Source organism: Bufo gargarizans, chromosome 8 (assembly GCF_014858855.1).
Source record: "Bufo gargarizans isolate SCDJY-AF-19 chromosome 8, ASM1485885v1, whole genome shotgun sequence".
Lineage (NCBI taxonomy): Eukaryota > Metazoa > Chordata > Amphibia > Anura > Bufonidae > Bufo > Bufo gargarizans.
This window is the reverse complement of record NC_058087.1, coordinates 50352723-50366989: the sequence shown is the minus strand read 5'-3', so window position 1 is coordinate 50366989 and position 14267 is coordinate 50352723. Positions and strand designations below refer to the sequence as shown.

Genomic DNA, 14267 nt, shown 5'->3' with positions numbered 1-14267 from the left:
CGCGATGTGCGAAAATGCCCATAGTATAAACGTTGTAAATAAAAAAATCAGTAATAACTGTGGTGGAATTTTTCCCCCCAAAATGTGTTGCAACATATGGTGGAATAGCTTTTTTTTTTTTGCAGTTTCACCCTATTGGAATTTTTTTCCCGCTTCCCACTACATCATATGTAATATTAAATAGTGGCGTTGGAAAGTACAACTTGTCACGCAAAAAACAAGTTATGGCTCTGGGAAGGCAGGGAGCCAAAACGAAAACGCAAAAAAATTAAAAATAAAAACGCTATATTACACATTCCCTCCTGGCAATCGCCTGCTCGCTAGTGGAGGAGACCGCTGCTATTACATGTAGTGATCTCCTCCGCAGCATTGGGAGGAGCGAGCGCTATGCCATTGCTCTTCCCCATGCTGTATAGGGGTTTGCCAGCGGCAGATAGTGATTAGCAACCATGATCTGCCGCCTGCAAATGATAGTTTTTTAACATGTCAAAAGATTTGGATTGCTTGGTGATCGAGTTTGCTCGTTCATTGGGCAATCAGCGGCAGTATTACACTGCCAGATGATTATGCAAATGGTCGTTAGCAAATGGTCGGGTGATTGACCGGCAGAGCAGAATGAAATATTGCTGCCTGTCTTAACAATATAAATCGGAACACAAGCCATGTGAAAGATAGAAAAGCCGAGCTTATAACTGCTAAATAAATGTATTATATAGTAGGTTTAAAGGAAAAAACTGTGTTCAGGCATACGGTAAGTGTATATTACTGCAGCAATCGGTTTAGTCCTTTAAGATGTCCATAGAGGAAGCTTGGAAAAAGTCTCCGGAGGGTCAGATAAGTGCACATTGATAGAAACATGTAAAGGATGTCTCAGGACACTGGGCTACATGCAGATAATGTAACACTTGTTGTGAATGGGAAAGGTTCACAGTACTAGAAATCATTCAATCATGTAAAGACTTTACCTTTTATATTATGTAGCTAATTTCCATAGATCCCAATTACATTTACAGAGAACCCCTTGGTTGTCTACAGAAAATTCAGCAACATATTGTAAATGAAGTAAAGCTTTATTTGATCTAATACTTTCTTTCATTCAAATTATATTAGTATTGTGGATTGTGCAGTTCCACTTTTCACCACTGATGGCAGCAAATACATTCCCTTCACAGCAGTGCAACGATATAACTGTAATAAAGTCAAGATCTAATGAGGTATACACATCAGTCTTTTGGTCTATATATTCATGTATCTATTATTTAGGACTGGAGTAATGTGGATGGTTCTAAATATCGACCACAATAAAAAATAAAAGTATTTTCACAAAACCACTACCCTGCCTGTACTAATAAAGTGAGCATGCTTATTGTTAAAGCTTTGTTTTACTTTTATTCGTATCTAATAGTGTCTTCAGACTGCCCCTCAATAACAGTACCATGGTATTGCCCCTCACTAATAGGCAGGCGATTGTTGGGAGGGAAGCGTTCCTTCCTGACAATCGCCTGCTATTACTAGCAGAGATCTCCTCCACAGTATGGGGAGGAGAGATCACTAATGTCACAGCTCGTCCCCATACAGACTTATTGTTTGCCAGCAGCCAATCATGATTAGGTAGTACGATCTGATGCTGGCAAGCGATGATTTTTAAACCTAATTAAAGATTGCAACAGGCCTCGACATAAACTAGGCCTATCCTCCTCCTGTCCCTGCGCCTGAATGGAATCTACAGTAGCTCCATTCCTGAAAACAGGCGCATAAGATAAGTGTGGCAAACTGCTGGCCCTGCCCACTCCCCCACCCTTGCCACCAGGGTCGGACTGGCCCACCAGAGTACCAGAGGATCCTCTGGGGGGCCCAAGGTCTGACAGCAATGGAACCTTAATAAAACGCGGCCCTTAAGGTCCTATATACTCAGAAGGTGGGCCCCTTAGAATCACTGGTGGGTCCAAGGAACTTAAGTCCGACGCTGCTTGCCACTCCCCCGAGGGTGGTGGAGAAATTTGGTGAAAAGGGTGAAATCTGCAGTTAAAACTGCAAACATAATTGATATGTGTAACACCCCAGAGTGGTGTTACCGCTCCTGCACCCTGCTACTCTCTTTATTGGTCTAACCTCATGTCATCTTGTGCATTTTATTCCAGGTCCTCCACACTGTGCATTTCTAATGTTATGTAACTGTTCATGTAATGTGACTAGTTCACCAGCAGGTGGCAGAAAATATGGTAGAGCTGTACTTAGAATGAAACTTACCATTCCATTCTAATCCCCCTCTGGAGAGGAGTGAGCTAGTCCTACTTCCTGCAGGAAGGGTGGGGACCAGTTAGAGTCAGTCTAGTTCATCCCCAGCTAAGGCAAGGGTGTGCAGGGGCACGTCTCTGCTGGACATGCCCACGCCAGCCAGAGCACCTTAAGCTCTGCTAGCCATGGAGGCCAAATCTTGAAGCCTCAGGAGCCAGGAGGAAAGTTCCCTGGCATAACCTAGAGTCAGACTACAGAGAAGGAGTGCAGCATACAGAAGAAGCTGAGTAATACAGCCAGCCTCTCAGTCAGGGAGAAACAGATATAGCAGAGTGGAGTTTGCCTGCCAGTTTCATGCTAAAGCCTGCTGGAACTAAGACAAAGCCTGTAAACCATTTAGGAGAACGTTTATTCAAATAAAGCTGCCGTTGAACTTCATCTCATGTTCTGGACTCAAGTTATTTCTTCAAATCCCTCAATTATACCCCCTATTTACTGCTTCAGGAGCCAAAGCCTGGGGTCCAGTCGTATCCAGGTAGGAGCACCGTGACACACAATAAGAGACATTTTAGGCCGCAACATACCACTCGGCATTTCCTAAACCTGGGACGCGATATAGAGGGCCCTGGGCAGAGGTGGCCCGTTGCACATGCTGCAGATTTGTAAATCCTTGCAGCAGGTCATTTCTATGCACTGCAAAGTGTACATGAGAACTGTCTATTCTCATACACTTTGCTGGTATTCTATTGCGCTGTATTACGTTTTTTTTCACATGGGAATCTGTGGGTAAAAACTGAGCGTAAACCACAACGTGTGCAGTTACCTTTCGGCACCTAGAAAATTACTCTAATTTCTTGATCTGAGACTTGATATTTACTTTGATGAGTCAAAGGGAAAGGCTCCTCCATTTGCCTAATTGTTGCCTGCAGCAAATAGTTAAAAAGAGGGGATGTCTCCCATATTAGACTGCCTATGTTCACCCTTTCACCCTGTATCCCTCTACAGGTAGCTGGGATTTCCATATCTCCAATCTCCCTAACAATCCAGCCTCCTCCCTAGCCCAAAATAAAGACAGTTTATTTTCTCTTGCCTTTGAAGGACTAATTGGGAGCAGATCAAGTGATAGGGATCAAATATTCACCTTCTCACCTCAGACCTCCTACAGTATGGGATTATCTGCCTAGGACCACACTATCACTAGCAGGCCAGGAACATAAAAAAGGCTTTGGCAGAGCTCTCTGCAATTACAGACAAGCAGACACACATTTGGATGGCTCTGATGATTCCAGCGTCCTGTGAGTGACATGATGGGAAATTTATATAACGTTCATCTGTGTAATACTGCATATAACTGTAACATCAACAATATCAATTCATAATTTGTGCAAAGACTGTGAATTACCACTGCATAACTAAAGTTCACAAATGGCAACATATGGCAGCACTAAATAATGAATCAACGCACGTGACAGGATAATGCATAGATTCTCTGCCTTTGCTGCGTTTTTGCGCTGCTCTCACCACATGGCAGTGACAGGGGTGTGTCGTGAGACGGAACTTCGGTCCAGACACATTTACTCCTTTGGCTTCCAAAACTACGGCTGTTTTCAGAACCAGTGCAGTATATGGGGCCGTTTTTTTTATAAAGGCCGGTGAATAACAGATGTCCAAAAATAGGACATGTCCTATTTCTGGCAATTTTGACGGTCAGACAGACCCCATTGAAATCAATGGGCCTGTTTTTAACAGCCATTTAGACAGACTTGCACCCGTCTGATGGCCGTAAAAAAAACAAGTACGCTATTTTTTTAAAAAACTTCACCACAGATACGTGCAGGAATACTAAAGGCAGCAGGACCCGGTGATTCCCTGCGTGATCATGTGACTTCATGACACTGGGAGCGTCAGATTCTTCTGCTTCCAGTGCAGAGCGAGACCAAGTGTTCCCGCATGGGCCTGTGGTGAGGTATTTTTTTATAATTTTTTTTCTTATTTGTTGGCACGACCGGGGTTTGGGGGGGCGTTAATATACATACTGAAAGAACAACAGGGGTAGATTATATATATTAAGGGTACTTTATATCTACAGAGAGCACAGTGTGGGAGCATTATATATACTGTGGGCACTATGGGGGGGCACTAGACAGGGGCATTATTTATAGTCGAGGCACTGTGAGGGGTCATAATATATATTCTAAGGCCACTGCAGGGGTTGGGGTTTAAAAAAAGAAGCCAATGAAATTCAGCAGTTTTCAATGTCCGTTTTTTAACAACCATTAAAAAAATGAATGCAAACGAATGTTAACGGCTCATGCACACAGCCATTGCCGTTTTAGCGGTCTGCGCTGTGTGTTTTCTGCATTTTGCAGAATAGGAACGTCCTGCCCTCTATAGAACTGTACTATCCTTGTCTGTTAAACAGACAAGAATAGGACATGTTCTATATATTGTTTTTTTTGCAGTGGTGCTGAACGGACATACAGAGGCTGACGGCACACAGTGTGCTGTCCACGTCTTTTGCGGCCCCATTGAAATGAAGGGGTATGCATTCGACCCACAAAAAATGTGTATCGGATGCGGACCAAAAATACTGTTTTTGTGCAAAAGCCCTAAAAATGGATGCAGTTCTGGAAGCCAAAATTAGGAGTGAGTCATAAGAGGAGAGGAAGTATAAAGGACAGATATGACTTCTCTTCTTCTATTTTCACTCCTGGTTTCTGCTTCTAAGGCTGTGTTCCGACCTGAGCGTTTTACAGCGCGTTCCTACGCGCTGTAAAACGCTCAACAGGCAAGAACCAATGATTCCCTATGGGAATGGTTCTCACCTGAGCCTTTTACAGCGCGTACGATCGCGCTGTAAAACGCCCGACGCCCCAAGAAGTACAGGAGCTTCAATGGGGCGTTTTGTCGCGTGTTCCCGCCCATAGACTTCCGGGAATGCGCGACAATGGGCGTTCGCTTGTTCCGGAGCCGCGATTGTAAACGCGCATACAATCGCGCGCTCCATCCCGAACGCTCATGTCTGAACCCAGCCTTAGGCCTCCTGCACACGAACGTGTGCGCCCCGTGGTCATGCTGCACGAATTTAATGGGTCCGCTATCCGGTCGTTCCGCAAAAAGATAGGACATGTTCTATCTTTTAGCGAAACAAAAGTAGTGCTCCCGTAGGGTTCCGTTCTGTGTTTCCGTCCCGCACCATTCCGCATCTCCGGATTTGCGAACCCATTGAAGTGAATGGGTCCGCATCCATGATGCGGAATGCCCATGGAACGGCACCCGTGTATTGCAGATCCGCAAATGCAGTCTGCAATACGGCAATACTTTCGTCTGCAGGAGGGCCTAAAACTGCATCAAGAAACCTGAACAAGTGGCCGTACCCTCAGGTCTGCACAGGTTTTCAGTCTCCAGATGATCCTTTTCACAGGCAGCATGCAGAGATCTTGAAACTGACCAGGAATTGAAAAACAACGCATATGAGAAAGTTTTTTTATTATACAATGATGAAGCTTTATGTAAAGCCAGTAAACCTCTTGAAGAAAATATTTTTCTTGTTTCCAAGAAATGCTAAAATATTGTAACAAGCACTGGAACATACACTTTGAAGTCCCAATCAAACGATGAATATTACCAATACATTTTGAGGTTTTTTTTGTTTTGCCACCACCTGCACACTGGTTATTACTTCAGCCACTTTTTAGAAGCGAATAGCTGTTGGATTGGTTAAATTCCTGGCGCACCTGCTATGGCCTGAAATGATACTCTTGGGGTATGACCACATGGTGCAGTCATGTCACGGTTTTTCATGCGGTCGTGCTGCATTCAAGTATCACGAAGCCAAAAGGGCCACAGCGGGTTCTAATTAAACTAATGAAGACAGCACTGTTCCGTGGGTCAGTAGGATGCACCTTCAATACCGGGCAGCCATTAAGGTTATCTTCAGGATAGGTCATCATTATCACATCGGCGGGGGTTAACCACAGCTCTGGTGAGCGCAGCCGGCTCCCGGCAGCTTTCCAAGCACAGCGCAGTACATTGTATAGTGGCAGTGCTTGGTATTGCAGCTCAGCCCCATTGACATGAATGGGGCCGAGCTGCAAGTAGGCTACGTGACTGATGTACGGTGGCGTCACATGGCCAAGGAAGAGGCTGTGGTGGTCACGGAGCGCCTGCCTCTTCTAACAGCTGATCGTCTGGATAGGCCAGCGCTTATGCAGAGAGTTCAGCAAAGCCAGACAAACTGCCGGCGGTCAGTCACAACGAAGGGGCAGGGAAGGGGGCGTGGTTATCTTGACTTGACGCAAGGAGGCCACTGCCCCCTTGACTTCAAGCATGATTAGAGAAGCGCGCCAGCAGGGGATAAAAGAACGTTTTCTGAGCTTTAGCCGCATCGGCCTTCAGGAAGAAAATTAACATCGGAAACACGCTGCTGGCTACTGTCAGGTACTGCTGGCGGCTTGGGATGGTTTTTGGAGGTGACAGGTACCCTTTAACAATACAGACCCACTGGGGTAGTACTGGTGCCTTGCAGCACCGGTGTTCTAGGTTCCAATCTGACCATGGACAACATCTGCATGGAGTTTGCATGTTCTCCCCGCGTTTGCGTGGGTTTCCTCCGGGTTCTCCGGTTTCCTCCCACACTCCAAAGACATACTGATAGGAAGCTTAGATTGTAAGTCCCATTGGGGGCAGCTTGATGCTAATGTCTGTAAAGCGCTGCGGAATATAGTAGCGCTATATAAGTGCATAAAATAAATAAAAAATGGACAGTCTTCATTAGTTTAATTAGAACCTGATGTGGTCCTTTTGAACCCTTAGAACCCCTATACACCCAAGTTTGGTTGAAAAAAACACCATAGAAACCACCTGCCAAGAAGTAAGCAGTTTTCAGGGCGGTTTTTCAGTGACGTTTGTTTCTCGGCTTCTGCGTGAATGCCATGTAATTAATAAAAACACAAGTAGCAAAAAAAAAAAAAAAAAGCTTGTGTGTTTCATATTTCCAATAGACCTTCAGCTAATATCTACAACTGGTGTTTTTAACGCTCAAAAAATGCCATTAAAACCTCAAAAGTGCATAAAAACGTCAGTGTGTGTACCCATCCTAAGGGTATATTCACACATGACAGAAATTGCAGAAATTTCTACAACTGAAAATAACAGATATTTTACAGAGAAACTTTAATTTCCTACCACATCGTGTATCCTATCAATGAGGAAGTTGATTTTCAAGGGGGCCAGAAACAATATTAGTGCTGTTATTCAGAGTAAGGGTCTGGGCTGAACTGCCACCCCCTCCCACTCCATCTATTTAGAGAGACAGTAAGGTGGGCATCCTTAGCTCAATTATTCACCATGTTCCCACCCCTGCTATTAGCACTGGGACAAGTGACATGGGAAGCTGAGCCTGGAACATATCGATTAACCTAGGGCTGTGTCACAGAAGCGTTTATCACTGGTCTATTCATAACCCCCATCAGATCCTGCCCCGATTCTGGGGTGCAGGGGGTTAACAGCAGGCAACCGGGAGAACAAATGACTACAACTCTAGAACAGCTAGAATTAGAAGGTTGAACTTGATGGACCTGTGTCTTCTTTCAACCTAAGTTTTGTAAAAAAAATAATAATTATGCAAACCCCATCCAGATGAATTCCTCCCATGGTCTGCAGGATTTAGAGTTTTTGACACTATTTTTTCCAGAGGGAGTACAACTGCATGCCCCAAAAATAACAGAAAATTAACAAAGTCATAATGACCCCTGCTTCATCTCAGGTTCTTCTAAGCCCTAGAGACATTGACATGGATATATGTGAGGGATAGGAGCAGATCTTCTGAGCCTTCTGCCCAGTGCTTAGTAATAGTATGTGTGCATTATTTGTACTGGTAAAGTTTTTTAGCATCATGTTACACCAGTTACTCGTCCTCACACATCTGGGGTGTCCATGGAAGTCCCAAACCTCTATGTGATCTACAGTTTCTATGTTACTGACCCTGTGGAGAGTCATTTACAAGTACTTGATCTCTCCTATTGCTCCATTCTGCTCATTATTTATTGGCCTTCATATTGTTTCTAGTCTTTTGACATCCAATTTACAAGTTTGGGGACTGTTTTGTCCTCCCCTTTGTCCTGTAGAAAGAATCCGTGTTGGGGATGCTTTGAAAAGCCAAACATGAGAGGCAGGCAATGAAAGGGGACAGGGCTGGGGGGCTTTTGATTCCTGCGGGAGAGTCAATAGTTACTTTACATAATTGCAGTAGAGAGTTTCAAAGCCACAATCACATGGATGCCCCCTTCTCCTCCAAAAGTCTATTGGGGGCTTTCAGCCCCGTATAAAGGGGGATGAATACTCTCAGGCAAAAAAAAAGATGGAGCTTTCATGTTTTGCAAGTTGCAGATTGCTGTGTCCAGATGGGGAAAAGAGACAAACCCCCTTTGTTGTCCCCAGGGAAGAAGGGAGGGGGTCCTTCACCCCTCCAACTCACTCGGAACACTTCCCCAACGTTTGGCAATGGTAGGACTGAGCGAGCAAAGAGAATAAATGGCCATAAATAAATAGAAGAAGGAGGGGACCTTCCTACAAGGAGTGGGGACAAAAGCCCTGAGTGGCCGGGCAGATCTGGAGGGTCTGGGCTGAGGGAAGTAGGACAGCTTGTAATGAGTTGGGAATGGACTGGATGATCTAAATGGAGATTCAACTACCCCTGGGAGCCCCTTATACAAAAAAAAAAACCCATACCACATACCCTCCATGCAGAAGCCATCAGCAGGAGTGACAGGCAGCCATCACCCTGTGACAGCACTAGGCAGTGTGCCCCACATGATAATGGCTGATAAGGGCTGCTACATGTGAGAACTGCTCTGTCCTTCTACCAGGAGCCCTGCTATATGGAGAAGACCTGATAATAAGACTAACCTGTGCTTTTCTGTGGTTTTACATAGGACTTCCCAAGTTATTTCAACTTTTATCAACAGTTAAATGACAAATATAACTCTGCTACATCGATATGCAGAACAACACCTGCCTAATTTAGGCAAAGAAAATATAGCAGACAAACAGGGGAATACAGTCACTCAGGGATATATATATATATATATATATATATATATATATATATATATATATATATATATATATATATATATATATATATATATATGATAAAATACATACAATGTACATAAAATGGACAGCGACACTAATAGTAGCCGCCTGATACTCTACATGCAATTGTAATACGGAAATTAGAAAGTGTGCTCAAAAATAATGTGTAAACTAATAAAATATGAAGAACTATAGTAATAATCACGGCATAAACGTGTGCAAAAAGATAAGAAAAGAAAGAAAGAATAAAAAAAGACAATTATTAGATAGGTAGATAGATAATTATAAAGATGAAATCCATCCTTATAATATAAGCGATAATTCAGCACAGCTCACATCAAATACAGAAAGTTCCTTATACAATCATATCGAGATAATAAAAATATCTGTCAGAATTATGAAAGCAAATGTGTGTGTGTGTGTGTTGTGACTCTATAAATATATTTAAAACATGATTATTATCAGTATATATGTTTATAGTAGATATTAGATAGAATACAATAATCTTCCAGTGCCCAATAAAATCGAACCAAGGATAATTATAGGTATATTGGTATAGATAGATACAATAAATCTTATTGTGCCCAAATAAAATCGAATCGCAATTATAATATGTTATATATATTGAGAGAAGAGAAATGATATGTATATATATATATATCATATATATATATATATCCATTCATTAATTATCTACACACATTATCTACTTGACACACAGATGCAATCTTATTCCTGTATATTAGACTGGTAACAGCTCGCTCCTGACACAAAGCCTGCCCCATTCTCCTGCAGGCTCAGCAGACAGCAGCCCCTCTCCTGTCTATGGATCCATTGCCTCTGTCTTCTCCAGGGTTCCTCCTTGCATTACACAGTCAGACATGGGGCTGTGGTGACAGTGTCCCTACACCGGGACCTATATGTGATTGCACTTCATCCTGACACCCTGGGAGGGGTGTGTGCTGGGTTAGGTCTGGGGACATCGCCAGCCAATCACAACACGAGAAGGGGAGCATGTGACCGAGGGAAGGATTCTAAAATGTAGCAATACGTGAATGGGAAATAGGAGCACAGTTTGTAGCGGCTGAGACCCCGGAGAGGAGACCAGCACAGCACACAGGTCACCCAGAGACCTGACACCCTGAAGACCAGGGGGACATCATCTGAAGACACGATACACTGAGTGTGAAGGGAAGACTCACCAGGAGGAGCATCCAGAATCACTCAGGGAACAATTGGAAACTCAACTCCATAACCTGAGGAGGACATAAGTATCAAAAGACAAAGAGAAGACTCCACAAAAAGCAAAGGACAAAGTTCTTCAAGGAGGAAAGAGAAGAAGCCACCAGGAGGAGAGCCTTGAACACCTATAGAAAGAGCCAAGTATCATATAGACAAGAGGCATCACTAAGGGTCACCTCCACTAGACGAGAACCTGATGACCATAGCCTAAGAGCTGTGTCTCCTGTAGGGAGAACCCTTGTACTGGGCTCCTACTAGACTTCTGGGACTCATTCACTGGACACTATGACAGGCTGAGGGCATATCTCTGCCAGGACACTAAGCCAACCTCTGTGCCCTATATCCAGGGTATATACCTGTTCTTCTCTAGCCTACCATTGACCCCCCAGTAGCTTATATGAGTGCAGCTTTCCAGCCTCCTCTCATGATGATGCAGCGTCCCCTGGGCAGCAGTACAGCTTTCAGTATAGACTCACTGATAGGGAGCCCACCACAGCCCAGTCCTGGGCACTTCGTCTACACAGGATACCCTATGTTCATGCCATACAGGCCTGTGGTGCTGCCACCACCACCCCCACCACCACCATCACTGTCCCAGGGCAGCTTGCAGCCCACTCTCCCCTCTTCGCACCCCCATCACCAGATCCCCAACCTGCCCAGTGGATTCTGCTCCAGCCTGGCACAGGGCATGGCCCTCACCTCCACGCTGATGGCCACTTTACCAGGCGGTTTCTCAGCTCAGCACCAGGAGGCAGCAAGGAAGTTTGGAAGCCAAAATCTGCAAGTTGGATTCGATAAAAATGATGGGGGTCAGTCAGATGGAGAAGACACTGGTAAAACCTATGTCACCAAAGACGGGACATTACTGCCTTTCACTGCTTCAGAGAGCGCTCTTGGTAAGTGTTCACACTAGGACCTCCATGTAAATCCATATATTTGGAAATTACAGCAAATGTTATGTTCATATAACAAATCTATTTGAGGCACGCGCTGAATAATTAGCAATGATTTAATGATCTATTAATTAGTAACTATATCAACAGCAATTATCGCGGATACATGCTAAATACATAATATAACGCTATGAAAACGCAAGGAGAACTTCTGCATTTTGAGCCTTTAAAATATGAAGGTATTTAAAAATACGGAAAATGTTGCAACTTCAGCAAACAATATTTCGAAGGCGATTGATTAAAAAGATTAATAGGGGAAAAATGTAATTTTTAGATTAGAAGAAGCACGACAAAAATGTCCTGTTCACTTTAGGACTGAGGGTAAAGTATTTCCCCTCTACAGAGGGAAGGTGCACTGCACAGGGACAGCAAGGATGGGAATAGTTACTGGAGTATTACATCGCCTATGAAGATCAGTGTCATCCTCTGATACAGAACCGGCTGCAAGAAGAACCCCTGGTTCTGATCCGGGAGATAACGCGCAGAGAACGCTGCCATCTGAACATGCTCATATACACAGAACAGGACAGAATACACGTATTGTAGCCAGAACAAAATCCACAATCTCAGGTGGGAAGCAAAGGAGAGCATGGGAAATATCAGAGATCTGCTATTTCGATTAGTGGATTTTGCTGCTAGTATTTTCATTTTTCATTATTATTTATTGTTATGGAACGAACAGATGATAGATAGAATATAGATTAGATATATATTAGATAGATAGATAGATAGATAGATAGATAGAATATAGATTAGATATATATTAGATAGACAGAATATAGATTAGATAGACATAGATAGATAGTTAGATAGATAGATAGATTTTAGATAGACAGATAGATATGGATAGATAGATAGATAGATAGATAGATAGAATTGATATCTATCTATCTATCTATCTATCTGGACAGAGAGCAAATATTAATTTAGTAGTTGAATACACATTACGTATATAAACAGTGGTTATGTATGTGAGTAAAACAGGTCATACACATCTATATTACACAGATAATAAGGATAGATAGATAGATAATAAATAGTTACAAAAATGTGTCAACTTGATACACAGTCGCTTCTGTTAAAGAGCCGTTTATCGTTCTATAACATGTAATGTGTGTATGTAGCTACATGTAATGTATGTTTCTATATGTATATATAATGTGCATGTAGCTGTTGTTTCTATATGTAATATGTGTAAATAATTTTTGTTTCTATAAGTGTATGTGTAACTGTTGTTTCTATATGTATATGTAATGTATGTACGTAACTGTTGTCTCTATATGTAATGCGTGTATGCCTCTTGTTTCTATAAGTATATGTGTAGTTGTTCTTTCTATATGCATCTCTGTGTCTATATGGATATGTAATGATATGTTGTGTACATTGGGCAGGTGCAGTCCGGGGTCAGGGGAAAGAAGACTCCGGGAAGGACGAGGAGGTGAAAGGGAAGGAAGACTCCTACTTGATGGACAGTGACCTAGACTACAGTTCAGATGATAACATCTCCTGCCAGACGACCCATAAAGAAGAAGACACCCCAGAGGAGAGCCCCCAGAACCCAAACCCTTCCAGTAACAGCACCTCCACCGGCAAGAACAGGCGGAGAAGAACGGCTTTCACCAGCGAGCAGCTCCTGGAGTTGGAGAAGGAGTTCCACTGTAAGAAGTACCTGTCCCTCACCGAGCGCTCCCAGATCGCACATGCCCTAAAACTCAGCGAGGTCCAGGTGAAAATATGGTTCCAGAACCGCAGAGCCAAGTGGAAGAGAGTCAAGGCTGGCAATGCAAACTCCAAAACTGGGGAGCCTTCCAGAAACCCCAAAATCGTGGTACCCATTCCAGTCCATGTCAGCAGGTTCGCCATCAGAAGCCAACACCAGCAGTTGGAGCAGGCTAGACCCTGAACTGTGCGGTCCTGTCTACCAGCAGACCATAGACTGCAGCAGGTTGGTAGTGGTTCCTATAACTCACTGTAGCCTGAAATGCCAACCACTTACTATTTATTATGATCAGAACAGGAGAACTATGTGGACCTCATCGCAGGGTCAGGTCTCCTGATATTGGACACTTGGCCAAGTCCAGACCATTTGGGACAAAACTGTCTCTGGCCCCTGTGTTTTTTTTTTTCTTTAAGGGGACTTCCAGTCCCTCTTCGGATAAACTGTTCTGCTTTAGCTCCCTTGAGCTTCAGATTATGTTGTGATTAATTTATTCAGTGTCTCATACTTCCCTTTAAGTTATGATGAATTTCAAAAAAAAAAAAAAAAAGTCTTGTGAATCCTAAAATGTCACTAATAAATAATCCCACTCCGGCCATGCAGTCTGGGAGATGTGGGGTCATTTCAAATAGGTCCTGGCTAATCCCCTCTGAGACTCATTTTGTCAAATCTGATCTGTGTGATGATGTGGAGGGGGGTCTGTGTGGGATTTAATAGGGCAGGACATGTGGGGTCTGTTGGACAAGAAATAAATGAATGTACTTTTTTTTTCTGAGACATTATTTAATTGCAGAAGGTTGGAAGTGTCATCCTCTGTGCAGTCAATATGTCTGGGTAGGGGATGGTGGGACCACAATTAGGGCAAAGTTTCCAAGGATTGGGCTTATGTGGCTGGAAGAAGGTGGGGAGGTGGAAGCTTTTTTTATTCTGGGTAGAGGCAAATTTATAACTGTGATAAAGTGCAGGTAGATCAGACCAAGGACTGCTCTTTGGATATGGATAACTGGGATCTATCAGGT

General features: G+C 43.4%; 1 protein-coding gene across 1 annotated transcript; it reads left to right on the top strand.

Annotated features, from left to right (window-relative positions):
• Window positions 1-10975: 10975 nt before the first annotated feature.
• Window positions 10976-13434, top strand: GBX2 (gastrulation brain homeobox 2). Its single transcript, XM_044304936.1, has 2 exons — window positions 10976-11474; window positions 12923-13434. The coding sequence occupies exons 1-2, from the start codon at window positions 10976-10978 to the stop codon at window positions 13432-13434; spliced, it is 1011 nt and encodes a 336-aa protein (XP_044160871.1).
• Window positions 13435-14267: the final 833 nt, after the last annotated feature.